Below are 20,016 nucleotides of genomic sequence, written 5' to 3'. Positions count from 1 at the left end.
AGGAACTGTTCAATAAAAAGGGGGAACAAATGGCATAAAATAATGAACAGATAGTTAAAGGGGTCATATCATGTGGAAACAAATTTACCTTGATATTTTGAGATAAAAGAACTCAAAACTTCCTGCAGTCCAAAAATAGCATTTACTGGAACTGAGGTTCAAAAACAGCTCATTATGAACCCTTCTTAAACATGAACATATCACCACCCACACTGAAATGCCAATGTCAGTGTTCAGAAACTTGCCTTTCCAGTGACAGTGAGGTAATGAAGGATGAAGTGGGATAGCTCAAGTAGGCTATTAATCTCAACGGCAGTTACTGCCGACTTTTTTTTTTTTTTTTTGGCTGGGCAGTGTGTGTATATATATATATATATATATATATATATATTATATATATACAGTATCTCACAGAAGTGAGTACACCCCTCACATTTTTGTAAATATTTTATTATACCTTTTCATGTGACAACACTGAAGAAATGACACTTTGCTACAATGTAAAGTAGTGAGTGTACAGCTTGTATAACAGTGTAAATTTGCTGTCCCCTCAAAATAACTCAACACACAGCCATTAATGTCTAAACCGCTGGCCACAAAAGTGAGTACACCCCTAAGTGAAAATGTCCAAATTGGGCCCAAAGTGTCAATATTTTGTGTGGCCACCATTAATTTCCAACACTGTCTTAACCCTCTTGGGCATGGAGTTCACCAGAGCTTCACAGGTTGCCACTGGAGCCCTCTTCCACTCCTCCATGACGACATCACAGAGCTGGTGGATGTTAGAGACCTCCACCTTCCATTTGAGGATGCCCCACAGATGCTCAATAGGGGTTTAGGTCTCGAGAAATTCTTTAGCAAGGCAGTGGTCGTCTTGGAGGTGTGTTTGGGGTCGTTATCATGTTGGAATACTGCCCTGCGGCCCAGTCTCCGAAGGGAGGGGATCATGCTCTGCTTCAGTATGTCACAGTACATGTTGGCATTAATGGTTCCCTCAATGAACTGTAGCTCCCCAGTGTCGGCAGCACTCATGCAGCCCCAGACCATGACACTCCCACCACTATGCTTGACTGTAGGCAAGACACACTTGTCTTTGTACTCCTCACCTGGTTGCCGCCACACACGCTTGACACCATCTGAACCAAATAAGTTTATCTTGGGTCTCATCAGACCACAGGACATGGTTCCAGTAATCCATGTCCTTAGTCTGCTTGTCTTCAGCAAACTGTTTGCGGGCTTTCTTGTGCATCATCTTTAGAAGGGTCTTCCTTCTGGGACGACAGCCACGCAGACCAGTTTGATGCAGTGTGCGGCGTATGGTCTGAGCACTGACAGGCTGACCGCCCACCCCTTCAACCTCTGCAGCAATGCTGGCAGCACTCATACGTCTATTTCCCAAACTCAACCTCTGGATATGACACTGAGCACGTGCACTCAACTTCTTTGGTCGACCATGGCAAGGCCTGTTCTGAGTGGAACCTGTCCTGTTAAACCACTGTACGGTCTTGACCACCATGCTGCAGCTCAGTTTCAGGGTCTTGGCAATCTTCTTATAGCCTACACCATCTTTATTTAGAGCAACAATTCTTTTTTTCAGATCCTCAGAGAGTTCTTTGCCATGAGGTGCCATGTTGAACTTCCAGTGACCAGTATGAGAGAGTGAGAGCGATAACACCAAATTTAACACACCTGCTCCCCATTCACACCTGAGACCTTGTAACACTAACGAGTCACATGACACCGGGGAGAGAAAATGGCTAACTGGGCCCAATTTGGACATTTTCACTTAGGGGTGTACTCACTTTTGTGGCCAGCGGTTTAGACATTAATGGATGTGTGTTGAGTTATTTTGAGGGGACAGCAAAATTTACACTGTTATACAAGCTGCACACTCTCTACTTTACACTGTAGCAAAGTGTCATTTCTTCAGTGTTGTCAGCATGAAAAGATATAATAAAATATTTACAAAAATGTGAGGGGTGTACACACTTCTGTGAGATACTGTATATATATATATATATATATATATATATATATATATATATACACACACACACTTTAGGTAGAAAAGTTATTTATAAATAGTTTACAAATTTATGATATGACCCCTTTAATACATAAAATAGGGGGGAAAAAAAGGAATGTTGGCTTCTATGCATGTGTGAATCAACAGTGCTTGTTTGAACAGAAAATTTATCAGACTGTATATCCACATAATGAAATAGACACTGTAATACTTAGATAATAATCACTTGCTCTGATCATGTTTTTCGCCTTTCATGCCGTAATTTTTTAAAGTTTGGGGTCAGTAAGTTTTTTTTTTTTTTTTTTTCAGAAATTTATTTTATTTAGCAAGTATGCATTAAATTGATCAAAAGTGACAGTAAAGACTTGTAACACTGAAGACTGTACAGTAATGGCTGCAGAAAATTCAGCATTGCCATCACAGTAATAAATTACAAAACAGTCATTTTAAACTATAATTATATTTCACAATATGACTGTACTTTTTACTGTATTTTAACCAAATAAATACAGCCTTGGTGAGCATAAAAGAGACTTATTAAATTATTTTATGTTTTTAAAAACATAAAAAAAGAAGAAAGAAATTACCAACCCCAAACGTTTGCACGGTTGTGTACGAGAAAGCAGTGCAGCAATAATATAGTCCAGCCACTGTGAGGGTGTTGACTACCTATGAGACCCCCTTTAAAGAGAACACATGAAACAATTACTCTGTTTAAAAATAATACTAATAATATTAAATGCATTTTAAAAATGCAATGATAAAAGGATGGAAAAGCAAATATGATCTGCATTCCCAATAAAAGCACCCCTCCTTTCCTTTAAACTGTACATTTTCCTCTCTTTATTCCAGAGTTGTAATCATCATAGGCATTGAGGCGGACACGCCCCCTAATATTCAGTTCAGTGGTCCATATGGGTTCTCTTTTACCTTTAGTCCCATCCATACTAAATATTTAGTTACATTCAATACTAAATATTTAGTTACATTCTTGCTTTAACTTAGTGACTGAACTCGACAAGGAAGATCAAAATCAACAGCTCAAATATGTTTTATGTACAAATACACTAAACAGTTGTGCCACTTTGCATGTGGTATTTCAGTGCAAAAGCCTTAATTTGATTCCCTAACAATAATAACTTACATATGATACCTTCTGGTCTTATTCTATACAGGTAATGTGCCTTATTGATAAAACTCTATTTTCCTGGCACAATTAATACTGGACCATTACTGCACTTTTTTATTTCAACAAACTCATAAACTGAAGAGAAGTCAATCATAGCTGACTATGGAAAGGGCTGTTATTTCTTTTAAGAGAATAATGAGTGTGCATTCTTGCATGAATTATGTCTGAGAGTCTAACAAATATGCTTAACATGAAACCAACAAGAGCAATGAAAAATCTCACAGCTCATTCTGAACAGCTGGTGAGTCAATCTTCTCTGAACCAGATCAGTCAAAATAAACTTTATCTAAGGCGCATTTACATGTTGGACCTCATCCTGTCTACACTGGCTCCCTCAGCTCCCTGCGCAAGCACAAACCAGAGGTAGATTTTATCGTACAAAAAATAATTAAGTAAGAAAAAATAATAAAGAAACATGCTGCCATTTGTTATTATCCTGCATGAGCAGAGGAGAGCTTTGCCCGGTTTGGGCATATTGTCCACGACACCAAACACCAAACACTGAACCTCTGAGGTGCAGGTATGTGGTGGAACTAACAGAAGGAACATGAGCCTGGAGCGCTGCAAAGGGTCAAGACTGCCAGTGAACTGAGGCACTGCTGAATTTGGCCCCTGCGGTACATCAGGGGGATGAATAGAGAGAGCTCAGTCACTGTCCAAACTAAATAAGCACCATAGCTCTGCTGGAAAATCCAGCTTAAGCTGGTTGCTATGTTTTGGAACCATCTTAGGCTACATCTATATTAATCCGGATACATTTAAAAACGACATTTTCATTTCAAAATGCTCACTGTCCACACTAACGTTTTCCAAAAGTTTCGTGTCCACATTGAAATGCCGGAAAAAGCTAAAATCATCCAACTACAAATGCATAAAATGTAATAAAAGCTCACTGAGATGATACTGAGAGACCAGACATCATAAAGTTCTTATGCTATTCTTCTCACATAATTATTTTATTTGCAAAATATCTCACCACTTACTGGTGTGTTCAGGTCGCACTCTATCTCCATTTCATGTTGAATAAAATGCAGCTGCCCTCATATTTTGCCAAAGGAGAGCAATTTTTTTTTTTTTTTGTCATTTTTGCAGGAATGTAATATGAAGATTGTACAAAGTAGCATTTATCTTTAGCAACACTGTGAAAGTGAATAGCACAAAGCAGGCACATACCGGTATAAACATCTATAGGTACAATATCTATAGGTACAGTATAGACTGAAAACTGCATTTTCAAATTTATCCACTTTGGAGAATGTCTTCAGAAAGCTTTGTTTTAGCAGGACAAATATGCTGTCTCAGTGAGGGCGGATGGACCACACTTAGAGAAAATAGACACATTATTAAATGAACCCAGATTAGTGTAGATATAGCCTTAGACCAGCAACAAACCAGCTACTAGCTGGCAATGCCAATTTAAGATGTCTTTTGGAACATGGTAAACCAGCGAATTACCAGCTTAGACTACCTAGAAACCAGCTATGTTGTTTCAAAACCATCTTAACCTGATTTTCCAGAGCTAAGGCACAGTGAGAAATCTGTAGGAAGCACTCCGACCATTGTACCCATCTGCTAGCCCTCTTTATTTAATTATTGAGGGCGTCTGATCAACTTGTGTCTGTCACTAATGGAAATGCAAAGGAAGCTGAATTAAATGAGATGGGGAAGGGGAGATGTGTTTGTGAGTTAAAGCTCCTGGTTTTGCTCTTGTTGTCTGGATCAAGCGAGCGAGTGAGCAATACTTCCTCTCTCTCTCTCTTTTTAAAATCTGGTGCTCTCATGTTTCAACATGCGGATTTTGGCGAGCGTACCGGCTCCCCTGTACCCGTACCCCTGGTGCTGCTCCTCCAGTCATTGAGCCGTGCTACTGGTCGGAGAACTTCCACTAGAGCTGGAGCTGGTGGAGCCACTGTCCTCAAAGATGGAGATTTCAATCTGGATGGCTACAGTCAAGGGTTAAAATCTGCAATGCTGAAACATAACAGTGCTAGTATGAGAAGTCTAAATACTGTATTAAAGACCCCATTAAATTGCTTGATGAGTGTGGCATAAAGCAGGGTGGGGCCAAGAGCCGTGGGAGCAGAGCGAGGCTGGTGGAGTACATGTTATTGTTTGACATCAACGCGACACACCAATCTTAAGTCCCACAGAGGAGCTCCGGAAGGATAAAAGGACAGTGGAAGGTGAGAAGACAGTGGAAGGTGAGAGGAGCAGGCCTGGGACCTTATGTTGTTGTTTTATTATGTTTATATGCTGCAGTAGTCCATGAGGGGCTGTCGCTTACTTTAGTTTTGTTGTTTATGTTATTTTGTCATTAAAGTTATGCTTATCTTTTGCCGGTTCCCACTGCTTCTTCTCGTATTTACTTATCTACGAACTTTATTACAATGAGTATTTTTTTTTTTTTTTAAATAATATAGAAAACAGTTATTTTAAAGTGTAATAGTATTTCACAATATTGCTGTTTTTATCAAATAAATGCATCCTTGATGAGCATAAGAGATTTTTTCATAAACATTTAAAAATCTTACTGACTCCAAACTTTTCTAATTCTGATAAATGTTTCTTTTGTAAAGTACACATAGTACATAGATGGCCTCAAAGTTGATAGACATGGACTAAACGCCACAAGACTCCAATCTGGATCCTAAAATGGATTTAGATGAGAGTTGGAGAGCTGTTAAATGCATTCCCTCTCCACAAGAAAGTTAAACCTAATCAGATGTTGAGAATATGCAATATTTTGTAAACGTGGTAGCATAGCAATAGTGGAATTTAACCCATCAACTGTTTCATTTAATTTATCTTGAAAATGTCTTTCCTGTGAGCTAAACCAAAGCCCTGTGATGAGTTACTGGTGGTCAGTGTGGTAGGAACTGAATGGCAGCTATTGTTTGCCCATTGCTCCTAAGGTGACAGCTGGTTGGATTCCACAGGGCTGTGAGCTGACGAAGAGCTGCCAAAGCCAGACGGGCCTGCAGTCAGCGGGAAGAGGGAGGAACGGGATTGCCAAGCTAGCTTGATGGTCCACTGGATAGATTTCCCAAAAGGAATCACCCAAAATTATTGGATCCAAAGAATAAAATGTTCCTGGATGATCTTTTGAGGGTGCATTTACTGTCATACCTGAACGATACAGACATATATTAGAACTAGAGATAAAGGAAACACCCAGGTCTCTCTACAGCAGGGTTTCCTAAAGTGTGGGCACTGGTTCCATGAAAGGCACTGAAATTTCATTTTGTATGATAATTATTTTTATACACATTCTGAAAAAAAGAAAAAAGTTTAAACCAAAATAATAATCAAAAAGGGAATGGGTTGCCAAGGCAACTAGTAGGCTATTGGGGGACATGCTGTGTTTTGCGCCTGATCTCTGCAAACTGACAAGCATTCAGCCATGCATCAAAAGACTTGACAGGAGCAATGCAGAAACATCTAATAGGGTAGTTGCTTAGAAACAATTAGTTTAGTTCACATTGACCCAACAAGCAGCAACATTTAAAACCTTCCCAAGTTGCTTGTTGGATTTATTATATTGAGAAACATAACTATCATTTTCAAACTGCTTCAACAAACAGGTTTTACACACTGATCTGTTGAAATTTGATGTTTGTTGAAAAAAAACTAGTCCCAAAACCCGTAAACTAGTCCCAAGGCTGCATTTATTTGATCAAAATACAGTAAAAACAGTAATATTGTGAAATATCATTACAATTTAAAATAACGGTGATATGATTTGATATGTTTTGTAATGTAGTTTTAAAACATGTGATGGCAAAGGTGAATTTTCAGCATAATTAAAGTCTTTAGACGGCCTCATTAAAGTACTCCCGTCTTCACTAGCTATGTTTCTATGCAAAGTTGCGAATTTAATTAATGTGCAAAATTATAATAGGCCTATCGCAAAAAATTATGCGAATACAGCACAGTTTCTTTCCATCCTTCGTTCAAGAGAACAAAATCGTTACTTCCTGGGAAACTGGCACAAAATGCCTGTAATAAAAATGGAAGTTGATGCAATCAGGGGAAGAAACTGTGGCTCTTTTTTTCCTACATCATAAATGAGTTGCGCCTCGCTGTCATGTTATCTTGCATGCCTGGTGTTTGGAAATGCTATTGAGTGAGACACTTCTGGGATCATTTTGGGACATTTTGATGACAGACTTTGACTCAGGCATTTCAGAACGATCAAACCAACATTTGAGATGCTGTGCGATGCAATTGGTCCACTGGTTAGTCCAGTTATCCAATCATATTTTCTGTTGAAAAATATTTTCTTTCCAAAAAAAGCCGAGCTCCTGGAGGCGTGCCTGCCGTGGGCAGAGCTAAAGAGTCATGAGCACACACAGCTTTTGCATAGAGATCGTCAGCAAACTTCAACATCGAAATTCCGGGAACAAATAAACATACGTGAATGAATGCAGAATGCATGAAATAGCATTAGCATTAGCTTTAATTAGGAAAAATTTCATTAAAGACACCATTTTGGTTAAATGTGCACCGGAAGCAATCAGCTTGTTGTTATGTGACAAAACCAGATTGTTCCCTTTTTGATATTATTATTTTCCTGTTGTTTATATAGATTTGAAAAGTTATCCCAATATATCCCACTGAGGGATGTTCAGTCTTGAAATATTAATGACTTCAAACTCCAGCTGTCAAACACTTTAAGCTGTTTGTCTTGACAAACTTTCCTTTTCTAGTTATTCTTTAATCACACAGACAGAGTGTTTCCAATCAGGTCTGGCCTCAGGCACTTTTTGGTCTCACACAGTTTCCTAGCTACAACTATGGTGCTGGAAAATGGAAAGAAACACCTACAAATAAGGCAGATTTTCCTCTCTGCTTTATATCAACATATCAAAGTGTCACCTCAGCTGAACGGCTGAAGGTGAAGCGATATTCTTTGTATAGTACGTGACTCTTAAAAAAGTGTGACTTCCTACTTTGGAAAGAATAGCAGACACACAGTCACAACAGTGTTGACTGGCATCATGCTGTGCCAAACCAAATATAAACCATCTTTCTGTTTTTTGTGGAAGTCAGAATTGAAAGGAAAACATAGTCATGGGAAAATATCTCAGCTTGAAGAGACAGCTAAAAGAACAAAGTCTTTTCAGCAAACAAACAGGATAAGTCATCAAAGTTCAAAGTTTGTGGTTGTGCCAAGACTTCAAAAATGCATAACGTAAGACTGAAAACCATCCTGGACCGTTTGTAAAGGATACCACTCTCATGCCTCTCTCGATGGGGTCTGTGAGGAGCAAGCCTCTGGGTGCATAGATCTTTTCATTCTGCTCCTGAATATACATGCTGATCTTTTTCAGTATCTGTGGGAGTCAGAGAAAGGACAGGAATGAGGAGGACAAACAGAGGAAAAGAAATGTTATCATAATTCCCTTTCTAATCTGTTAAGGCCCGTTCACACCAAGGCCGATAACGATAACAATAAAGATATAGTTTTATAAATCATTCTTAATGTAAAAGAATAGCAGAGTCCACACCACAATTATAATGATAACAGCACAGAGAAACAATATATTTGGAATCACTTTCACAACAATTTTTTTTCCCAGCTGATGAATGATAAAAACCTTGACAGCCAATCAAAATCCATCCTGCTTTAAAGAGCTTGAGCATTTAAAGTGGCAGACGGCAAAACTGCAGTGCATGCTTATAATAAACAGAATGATATTGTGCGTTGGTGTAGACACTATTATAATTATCGCTATAGTTATTGCTCTCGGTATGCGTGGGCCTTTCAAGGCAGCATAAAATAAAAACTGAAACAACTTTCCTTGCTGGCTGACATCATTAATCCCTCTTCACTTTTCATCAGCTCCCCTCCAATCACCTGGCTCCATTCTGGTAAGCAATACCCACTTTTTACAATCCATTTAATTACAGCAGATAAAAAGTTACTCCCTAATATATTTTCTCATTTTCTCTCTTTTAAAAATATTTTAAAATCTTTTTATAACTAGAATTATTAATAAAAAGTTTTTATTTTTATTTTTTTAAATAATAATTATTGCTATTAAAGAGGCCATATAATGCCTTGTACAAAGCCTTGATTTAGTTTTTGGGGTCTACAAGAATGTTTTCATGCTTGAGGGCCCTATCATACACCCAGCACAATGTGGCGGCAGGCGCAACGCAAGCGTTTTATGCTAGTTTCAGCTCAACACAGTTATCATTTTCACGTCCTGCGCCAAGTTGTTTAAATAGCAAATGCATTCGCGCCCATGGGTGTGCTGGTCTCAAAACAAGGTGTGTTCAGGTGCATTGTTGGCGTGTTGCTATTTTGAGGCAATTGTAAACGACTGCTCCATTGACCAACTGAAACCTGGTCTAAAGTCAATGGCGCAATATTTTTTTTGTTATTTAAAGAGCGCGTTAGTAATATGCACCTATAGGCGGGTGCACCACACGCGTACGCTCTGCTTGTTACACACACATAAAAGGATTACAATGTATAAGATTATTATTGTGTGAATAAAGATAAAAATGCTTTGGTGGAATCTGGCTTGTGGATTCGGACATGCCCTAAGTGCACTTGTGCTGTGCGCTTTAGACCATGTGCTTAGATCGTTAAAATAGGGCCCTGAATGTTTAAAACACACATTGTTTTTCAAATATTTAACATTATTGCAGAACCTCTCTTCCCAGTCTGTCAGTAACGCTCTGTTTAGCTCCTGTCTTGATGAAGCCCCTCCTTCCAAAAAGCGCAATGTGCATTGATTGGAAAGCTGGACCAGTGTGTTGTGATTGGTCAACCATTCTGAGTGTGCTTCAGAAATGTCACGCCTCTTAAAGAGTTAGTTCACCAAAAAATGAAAATAATGTCATTAATTACTCACCCTCATGCCGTTCCACACCAGTAAGATCTGTTAATCTTCCGATGACTCAGCGAGGCCTCCATAGCCAGCAATGACATTTCCTCTCTCAAGATCCATTCATGTACTAAAAACATATTTAAATCAGTTCATGTGAGTACAGTGGTTCAATATTAATATTATAAAGTGACGAGAATATTTTTGTTGTGCCAAAAAAACAAAATAACAACTTATTTAGTGATGGCCAATTTCAAAACACTGCTTCAGGAAGCTTCGGAGCGTTATGAATCAGCGTATCGAATCATGATTCGGATCGCGTGTCAAACCGCCAAACTGCTGAAATCACGTGACTTTGGCGCTCCGAACCGCTGATTCGACATGCTGATTCATAATGCTCCGAAATTTTTCGCGCACCAAAAATATTCTCGTCGCTTTATAATATTAATATTGAACCACTGTACTCACATGAACTGATTTAAATATGTTTTTAGTACCTTTATGGATCTTGAGAGAGGAAATGTCATTGCTCCCTATGCAGGCCTCACGGAGCCATCGGATTTCAACAAAAATATCTCAATTTGCGTTCTGAAGATTAACGAAGGTCTTACGGGTGTGGAACGGCATGAGGGTGAGTAATAAATGACAGAATTTTCATTTTTGGGTGAACTAACCCTTTAACATAACTGGAATTTTCAACATACTACTAATACAACTCAACCAGGCCTCACCCTCTTTTTCCATGCATGCCTTGGAATATTGTGATGTGTTCATTCCCAGAAGAAAACTCCATTCAAAACTCCATTCAAAGCGTTTCAGGGAGTTCAGAAACATTGCTCGCTGATATAGAGAATAACTCCCTTTGGAGTGACTTTGTGCTTTGTAACTTAAGACCTTTTTCATGCTCACGCAGCAACATTATACAATAAAGAAAGTTGAAAAGTTGAGCATAAAAGGTCCTCTTTTTTTTTTTTTTTTAATAACAATTAGGCTATAACTAGCTAATTAGCTTATCTAAAAACGAAGAAGTGAATGCTAATGAATGCTAATATTATTATATTGTATACTGTCAGGACCATTTATGAAAGCATCAAAGGCATCTAACAGTAGTTTATTTAGATTACTCAAGTTTATTTATTTGACTTTTCAAGTGAGCATTGCAAAGGCTGTCTGCATTTCTCTACCCCAGTGGGGTGAAACTGTGCATCACTCTGCTTCGCTTTGCTTTTCACTCTACAGAACTGGCCATGAAAAGAGACTAGATGTTTGTAATAAGGAAAGAAAAAGGATCTGTTCTGAGTTCAGTGGCCATGAACAAACTTCAGGATGAGCAATGACTCACAGGAGTAAATCCAACACATGCTGCTAATATGCTACTTGGCGCAACACAAGGTGAAATACGTTTTTCCAGAACAAAGTGTACAAGCACACATTTATCCAAAAAATTACATTCATTTATCATGATAAAAATTCCATGTAAATATGGAGCGAGGTTCAAAAGCCTGAGACCACCAGTGGAAATGCTTTTTCATTACAGCTTATATCTGCATAATAAATTGAGAGGAAAGTTAAATTGAAAAATTAACATGAATTTCTTAGAGTCTGGTATTGTTGCCCTTTAGCTTTAATGACAGCAGCACTCAAGCTGCATGAGCTTGCATTTACATTTATTCATTTAGCAGACTTTTTTTTATGCAAAAGTGACTTACATTGCATTTGCTTATTTCATTAGTGACTTAGAAATATTACAGAATCCTAAACTTATTTTATTTTATATTATAACTTGAAAACACACACACACACACACACACACACACACACACACACACACACACACACACACAAAACATTTTTAAAAATCTTTTTTAAAAACCCATTTATTTACAGATTTAAACTGAATTCCAAATTTTCAGTTTAATTTATATATATTTATAAATATCTGTGTTTGTGTGTCTTCATTTCCTCCCTATAAACAATACTACACACAAACACACACTGTTATATACATATACATATATATATATATTATCGATCAGGCATAATATTATGACTACCTTCCTAATATTGTGTTGGTCCCCCTTTTGCTGCCAAAACAGCCCTGACCCGTCGAGGTATGGACTCCACTAGACCCCTGAAGGTGTGCTGTGATATCTGGCACCAAGATGTTAGCAGCAGATCCTTTAAGTCCTCTAAGTTGCAAGGGTGGGGCCTCCAAGGATCGGACTTGTTTGTTCAGCACATCCCACAGATACTCGATTGGATTGAGATCTGGGGAATTTGGAGGCCAATTCAACACCCCAAACTCGTTGTTGTGCTCCTCAAACCATTCCTGAACCATTTTTGCTTTGTGGCAGGGCATATTATCCTGCTGAAAGAGGCCACAGCCACCAGGGAATACCGTTTCCATGAAAGGATGTACATGGCCTGCAACAATGCTTAGGTAGGTGGTACGTGTCAAAGTAACATCCACATGGATGGCAGGACCCAAGGTTTTCCAGCAGAACATTGCCCAAAGCATCACACTGCCTCCACCGACTTGCCTTCTTCCCGTAGTGCATCCTGGTGCCATGCGTTCCCCAGGTAAGCAACACACACGCATCCGGCCATGCATGTGAAGTAAGGGAAAATGTGATTCATCAGACCAGGCCACCTTCTTCCATTGCTCCATGGTCCAGTTCTGATCTCACTTGCCTACTGTTGGCGCTTTCAGTCGTGGACAGGGGTCAGCATGGGCACCCTGACTGGTCTGCGGCTATGCAGCCCCATACGCAACAAACTGCGATGCATTGTGTATTCTGACACCTTTCTATCAGAACCAGCATTAACTTCTTGAGCAATTTGAGCTACAGTAGCTCGTCTGTTGAATCGGACCACACGGGCCAGCCTTCGCTCCCCACCTGCATCAATGAGCCTTGGCCGCCCATGACCCTGTCGCTGGTTCACCACTGTTCCTTCCTTGGACCACTTTTGATAGATACTGACCACTGCAGACCGGGAACACCCCACAAGAGCTGCAGTTTTGGAGATGCTCTGACCCAGTCGTCTAGCTATCACAATTTGGCCCTTCTCAAATCCTTACGCTTGCCCATTTTTCCTGCTTCTAACACATCAACTTTGAGGACAAAATGTAAAAAAGAAAAGAAAAAAGTAAAAGTAAGAGAACAAAAAGTTTGTTCTCGTGCTGTTTGAACTAATCGAATGAACAAATCTTTTTTTAAATCTAACAATCACACGAATAAATTACATTTTAAAATATATTAAAATAGAAAACTTATTTAACTTTAATTTTCACATCTTTAGTGTTTTTATTACATTTTTGATCAAATAAATGCAGTCTGGGTGAGCACATGAGAATAAAAAAAAAGAACATAAAAAAAAAAAAAAAAAAAATCATAATTATTCCAAACTTTTGACCGGTAGAGTACATACACACACATTATTAAACTTCATTATTGATTTATCTCGATTTTACAGTAAAAATGTGAAATGTACTCTTTAAAATTCCCAACTCGTGTACCACAGGTTGAAAACTGCTGCTTCTGTACAGAACGAAAGGTCATTTTGATATTTACGGTCTTGAGCCTTGACGTGTGCCAGTGCAGCACGCTCTAAATCTTCGTCTCCACTGCCCTGACTTGTGTGTGCAATCACTCGTCTTTGATGAGGAAGATTCTATCATGCTATCCCGGGGCATGAGGGAACTCATCCGTGTCCACTCATGTGTGGCCTCCTGTCAGCTGGAGCAACAAACAAAAGTGCTTATCATGGGTGGGTGCGGTTTATCAGAGTTCGCCATTAAGGTGTGCATTTTTACAGGATGGAGTTTACAAATAACTCTCTGGAAAAGCCTGATGTGACCTTGCAGTTGCATAATGTGGGTTAGGCATGAACAACGTCACTTTTCAAACATGTTAAAGCATGAAGATGAATATAGTTTGAGGTAGAGAGGGAGATAGCAGGGACTTTACATCCGCTCTATCTCGGTGCAGGTGATGCACACCTGTGTGGAGTAATTAGCTGCCCTTTGGAAGTATACGTAGCACTGAATGTCATGTTATGATTCGGTCAGGTATGGCCATTGGTGGACAGGTGCTCACCACAATGGAACTATTGTCTAAGTAGGGCATATCAAAACTTATCTCAACTTCGTTTGACTGCTATTCAAAGAAAGTGATTCCATCTGCCACTGTGAACGTGTGTGGTCAGATTCAAATGGGCCAGCACATCAAAATGTTCAAACTTTCTAATGCTTTGATTCTTTGTGAATCCTTGGGTGACCAGGCCTGAATGCTCCTCTTTGATCTTCAAAGGCGTCCATGGGTTGGAGCTGTTCTCAATCTTACATCTCAGAATTGGCATCTTGATGAATGTTGAGTGTATTGTAAATGAAACAAGAGAAGACTTTATCTCAATACCTTTTCATAGCGTGTCTCCATGCACAGGAAGATGATGTAGGCCGTAGCGCAAGCCAGGCAGCCTTCCAGGTAGGATTGACCGCCAATCTTTTCAGCCTCTGCATAATAGCAGTTGAGCGTCTTCACCGTTTCTTCAAACAGACTCCTCTCGATCTGTGCACAGCAGTCAGTTTAAACCAATGATGTTTTCATTAAAGGGTTAGTTCACCCAAAAATGAAAATTCTGTCATTAATTACTCACCCTCAAGTCGTTCCACACCCGTTAGACCTTCGTTCATCTTCGGAACGCAAATTAAGATATTTTTGATAAAATCCGATGGCTCAGTGAGGCCTGCATCCCTTTTTCAATGCACAGAAAGCCACTAAAAACATATTTAAAACAGTTCATGTGACTACAGTGGTTCAACCTTAATATTATAAAGCGACGAGAATACTTTTTGTGCGCCAAAAATAACAAAATAACGACTTTATTCCACAATGGGCAATTTCAAAACACTGCTTCATGAAGCTTTGAAGCTTCACAAATTTTTTGTTTCAAATCAGTGGTTCAGAGCACCAAAATCCCATGATTTCAGTAAACAAGGCTTCGTTACGTCATAAGTGTTTTGAAACTTCAATAGTTCATATGACTCTGGCAGTTTGATACAAGCTCCGAACCACCGATTTGAAACAAATGATTCGTAAAGCTTCGAAGCTTCATTAAGCAGTGTTTTGAAATCGCCCATCACTAGATATTGTTGAATAAAATCGCTATTTTGTTATTTTTGGCGCACAAAAAGTATTCTCATCGCTTTATAATATTAAGGTTGAACCACTGTAGTCACATGAACTGTTTTAAATATGTTTTTAGTAGCTTTCTGGGCATTGAAAAAGGAAGTGTTATTGCTGGCGATACAGGCCTCACTGAGCCATCAGATTTTATCAAACATATCTTAATTTGTGTTCCAAAGGTCTTACGGGTGTGGAACGACATGAGTAATTAATGATATAATTAAAATTTTTGGGTGAACTAACCTTTTAACAAAAAAATATTATGAAGACAAAATTATTCCTAGAGAATGGATTAACTGATAAAATGTATTAAATGAAAAAAAGATCCTTCAGAAATAATTCTAATATGCTGATTTGCTGCTTATCAACAATGTTGAAAACAGCTGTGCTGCTTAATATTTTTGTTGAAAATATGATCTTTTTAGGATTCTTTGATGAGTAAAAAGTTCAGAACAGTATTTATTTGATACAAAATTTTCTATAACAATGTTAGTGTTTACTTTTACTTTTAATGCATCCTTGCTGAATAAATATATATCAGTGCTGTCAATCGATTAAAAAAACAAAAAAAACTAAAACTAAATAATCGCACATTTTACTGAAATTAATCGCGATTAAAAACATTTGAGTTTTTAATATTTTTATATTGTAATAATTCCACAGTTAATCTCCAAATTAATGTAGAAACAACTTAAAGACAGTAGATTTTAAATATATGTTTAATGGCATCTTTTTATGAATGAAGGCCAGTATCAACGATATTAATACTGCTACTGATGTCTCTATGAAATTGATTTTTTTTAAAACATCAGTCATAGACATTCCACATTACAGTATAACTGAAAGCTTCAACAATTATTAGGCTTTAAAAAAAATAATAACTTTTAATTTGAGTGAACTTAAAACAATCTTCACATAAACTCATAATAAATGTCATATTTACCTGTGGCCTTCCTACCTGTCTAACAGGTAGGGAATATACAGAAATTAAATAAAGTTATCAAACACTTTACAGTCTTCACTGCATAAATTATAAATTAAATACAGATTCATCTTTATTAAAGCTACAATTTTCTCTGTTACTGTTACAGTTGCTATAGTAGCAAAGCATGATGCAGACGAAGATGACGATAATAACAATACTTTAATGTAACACAGGAGATTCCAACAGGGTAGATAACATAACTCACGTATGAACATGAACGAGAACGGACCAGGAGTGAAGGAGAACACTGGGTATATACACATGTGACCAACAAAGGGAACTAAACAAGGTGATGAGTTAATTAATGAGACACAGGTGGATCAAATGAACTAATAAAAGAGGCAGGGGAAAACTAGGTCACAGAACACAGTACATGTAACAGTTACCTCCTTTGCTCTTTGATTAACATTAATGACAGACATCACAGCAACTGGTTTATTAGGCTGCTGTGACATTAAGACCTGTTGCTGGCGAACATGACGCAGATCTGACGCACATCTCATTTTCTCACAACTCTGTAAGTTCATTTAAGATGTTATTTAACTCATTCAAGACTGCTATTATGAGGATACTCAAAATACTTTGGCATAATTCTGTTTGTTTAAGCACAAAATAGAACACGATACTGGTGGCGCGCGTCTTTCTGTGCACACGAGCCATGTGTGCCGTGACGTTCTCATTTGTCTTGTGGCGCTTGAATGCTTTAAAAGCATGTGCTTGAATAAGAGCATTATCATATAATATAACACTCGCCAAATTATAACGGATAAAATGGATGCTGCGTTAATTGCGTTAAATGTTTTTAATGCGTTAAACTGAAAAAATGAATCGCCTGTGTTAATGTGCTAATTTTGACAGCACTAATATATATGTATTTTTTTAAATCTTACTGACCACAAACTTTTGAATGGTAGTATAAAATTGGGCAAGTTGCTGAAGTGTTTTTGATGTGTACACACAGATGGACATGCGTCAATATATCCATCTCTATGACGTTAGAAAGTTTCCAAAGTTCAGAAGGAGCCATTTTTACAGCTTAGTGTCAATAAACAAGGGAAGGCATTTTGGCATTATGATAAATTACAAAATGTTTACATTGACCTTTTTATTTCAAATGATCATGGAAAGTTTGATTTGTCATTGTATGATCCCTTTAAGTTGGAGTTTTTTCTTAAAAAATTTTTAAGAAAAAACCAATGCCTCATGGGATGCGCGCCCACATAAATGGCAGTAATACATCAGATGTCTCCCCAAACTCTCATTTGAAACTCACCCTGCTGTCCAGCTCTGCGGGAAACTTGGTTTGGAATTTGCAGATGGTGCCGTCACTGTAGTCTCTCTGAATGAAGACCTTGGTGGCCAGAGATGCACTATGACGCAGCTCCTGGAGGTTGTGGAACTGCAAAGAGACACAAAGGGGGCGCTCTTAAGCACTTTTTCACGAGGCCATAGAGCCTTGTGTGTATATCATTTTATACATTTTTCATGTAAATTTTTACTTGCACAGTTAAATCATTGTACATGTGGATAAGAATTTGAGATTTGACACTTAAAATTGAGAGGGTCCGGACAGTATGACATTGTGTCAATTAATTTAATGATTTATGGTTTCTATCTCTTCCAAGGCACACAGAAAACCTACAATATAAAATGATAGAGCCTGGACCTACATCAAAAGTCTCAGTCTATCAAAATGAAAAACGGACAGGGGCCTCTGAAGCAATAATATTTTAAAATATGAAGGAATATGTATGCATGTTTATAAAATTTGGGCCAGAAAGAAGACAGAGCATCAATCAAAAGAAGGAAAAGAAACACTCAATGCGTTGTTTTAGGACTTTATGTGTAAAAACCATCTTCACCAGCATTGGAAACATCATGAAATAAATTTAGAGAGCCAAGAGAGAGAATAAAACCCGATGGATCCAAGGCGCAAATTCAGCTCTAATGACCATTTGCTGTGTCCAATTTCTCCTGATTCTCTAATTGACAATACAGTCTGAAAGACATATTCCAGAACTCTGTCTATCCACAGTGGCTGGAGGCAAATGTGTTTCATAAATTTAATTTTCAAAAAATAACAACTACATGAATTAAGAACAGACTTTCTTCAAGCTGTCTACAGATCCTGAAGCTTTCTGTCCGACACTGCAAGCAATGCATCAGTTTCTTTGTTTCTTTCTTTGTTTCTTTCTTTGTTTCTTTCTGTCTTTCTTTCTTTCTTTCTTTCTTTCTTTCTTTGAGACCTTGTTTCCCCCTTGTAAACAAATCCGTATTTTAACAGATCAAGATATAAGACAAGGCTCACAGCTTTATTTTCAGCAAAAATTAATTGGCCTCACAGTTGCGGTCTCATTAGTGTAACTGCTGAAAGCTTTGATGCCAAAAATAAGTCTATTGTTAAGGCTCTATTGCTAACATAGTAAAGTTACTCTAAAAGGCCAGTGCTGAGACATACAGAAATAATGATAAAGGTTTAATGGTCCTTTACAGATGTAAATTATGGCTTCATGGGCAAAATACATACAGTATTCACGTGCATACATAGAAAATAGTGTAGAATTTATATGATGGAAAAATCATTTTAAAATATATTTTAAAATCAATAACTCATTGTTTCTCCTAGAAAGTAATGAGATTAAATTGAAAACAAATAGAGAGTTTTGTTTAATAATCTGACATGTGTCTCCTTTAGATCAGTGTTTCTCAACCAGGGGGGCCGTGAGCGCCAAGGGGGCATATTTTTTTTTTTTTTTTTTTTTTTTAAAGATTTCATAATTATATATTTTTTTAAGAACCAGAGTCTTGGAAACAAGGATATATGAGGGCATTTTTTGTGTTTCTAGTGGGGGTTAAAAGAATCTTAATTGATCGTTGATCCGTGAAATGTACAGACCAGGCCCCACAGTTCGGATCCCTGCATTCAGTCTTAAAGTGACAGCAGCCAATAAATGCCTGCTGCTGTCTATTTCATTAGTGTTAATCAAACAACAAAACAGCTTTAACAAAGATTAATTTATACAGAATACTATAGTGTTATTTTACATTTAGACGTAATTATTACATTTCTGTCAGAACCACTATCGTCAAATATGATTGATAATTGCATGGAGTTTGTATTGGCGGTATGCTTCTGTTCTGGGCAAGAACTCCCTGCGCATCCATGCAGCCTAGCATGGATAAGAGCAGGGAGAGCAGCAATAACCCCCCTAGGGTAAACAGAACAGAACCAACATATGCAGATATAATTAATGTCAATAATTTAACATGTACACATGTTTCAAGAATTAGTCTGATTCATGGGAATCATAAGGCCAATCCTGACTGAGGGTAATTAGCTCCTGAGAAATGCAATAGGTGCTGATAATACTGGCATCGTATTCCTATAGGTAGACGTAAGTCACCTGGGAGTCAGCTGATGCGAGCTTGACTGACCTGACCTGCCAGAACTGACGCTAACGCTGGATTTCTGTTAGTTATGCCTACATCTAGTTGTGCCAAGCTCAAAAATATGTACAGTATAGTTAGAAATTGCTATTTGTGAGTAAAAAATTCACGTGTGAAAATGATTATTCATGCTCTCTAAACCATTCTTTCACAATTTTAACCCTGGTGAATCTTGACATTGTCATGGAATATGGCCATGATGTGTCTTCCTGCATGGTTGTTTAAGAAATGAAAAGCTACACACTCCGTCTTTTAGGGTTAAAAGAACCGTTGCCAAACATATAACATGCTAGAAACATAATAATCACTGTAATAATGATCCATTCATAGATTAAGTATTTGCCTAT

The 20,016-nt window shown here is 37.9% G+C and overlaps 1 protein-coding gene across 1 annotated transcript in view; it reads right to left on the bottom strand.

Annotated features, from left to right (window-relative positions):
- Positions 1 to 4,141: 4,141 nt before the first annotated feature.
- The window catches only part of golga7bb (golgin A7 family, member Bb), a 28,607-nt gene continuing 12,732 nt past the window's right edge, over positions 4,142 to 20,016 (bottom strand). Inside the window, exons 2-5 of the mRNA XM_051915889.1 lie at positions 17,496 to 17,621; positions 14,467 to 14,619; positions 8,447 to 8,548; positions 4,142 to 5,150 (exon numbers count right to left, since the gene is read on the bottom strand). Coding sequence (XP_051771849.1) covers positions 5,067 to 5,150; positions 8,447 to 8,548; positions 14,467 to 14,619; positions 17,496 to 17,621 — 465 coding nt within the window. The 3' untranslated portion in view covers positions 4,142 to 5,066. The remainder of the gene's footprint in view (positions 5,151 to 8,446; positions 8,549 to 14,466; positions 14,620 to 17,495; positions 17,622 to 20,016) is intronic.

The sequence above is a fragment of the Ctenopharyngodon idella genome, chromosome 13 (assembly GCF_019924925.1).
Source record: "Ctenopharyngodon idella isolate HZGC_01 chromosome 13, HZGC01, whole genome shotgun sequence".
Classification (NCBI taxonomy): Eukaryota; Metazoa; Chordata; class Actinopteri; order Cypriniformes; family Xenocyprididae; genus Ctenopharyngodon; species Ctenopharyngodon idella.
The sequence above is the reverse complement of the archived record's forward strand: the minus strand, read 5'-3'. Positions and strand labels throughout refer to the sequence as shown.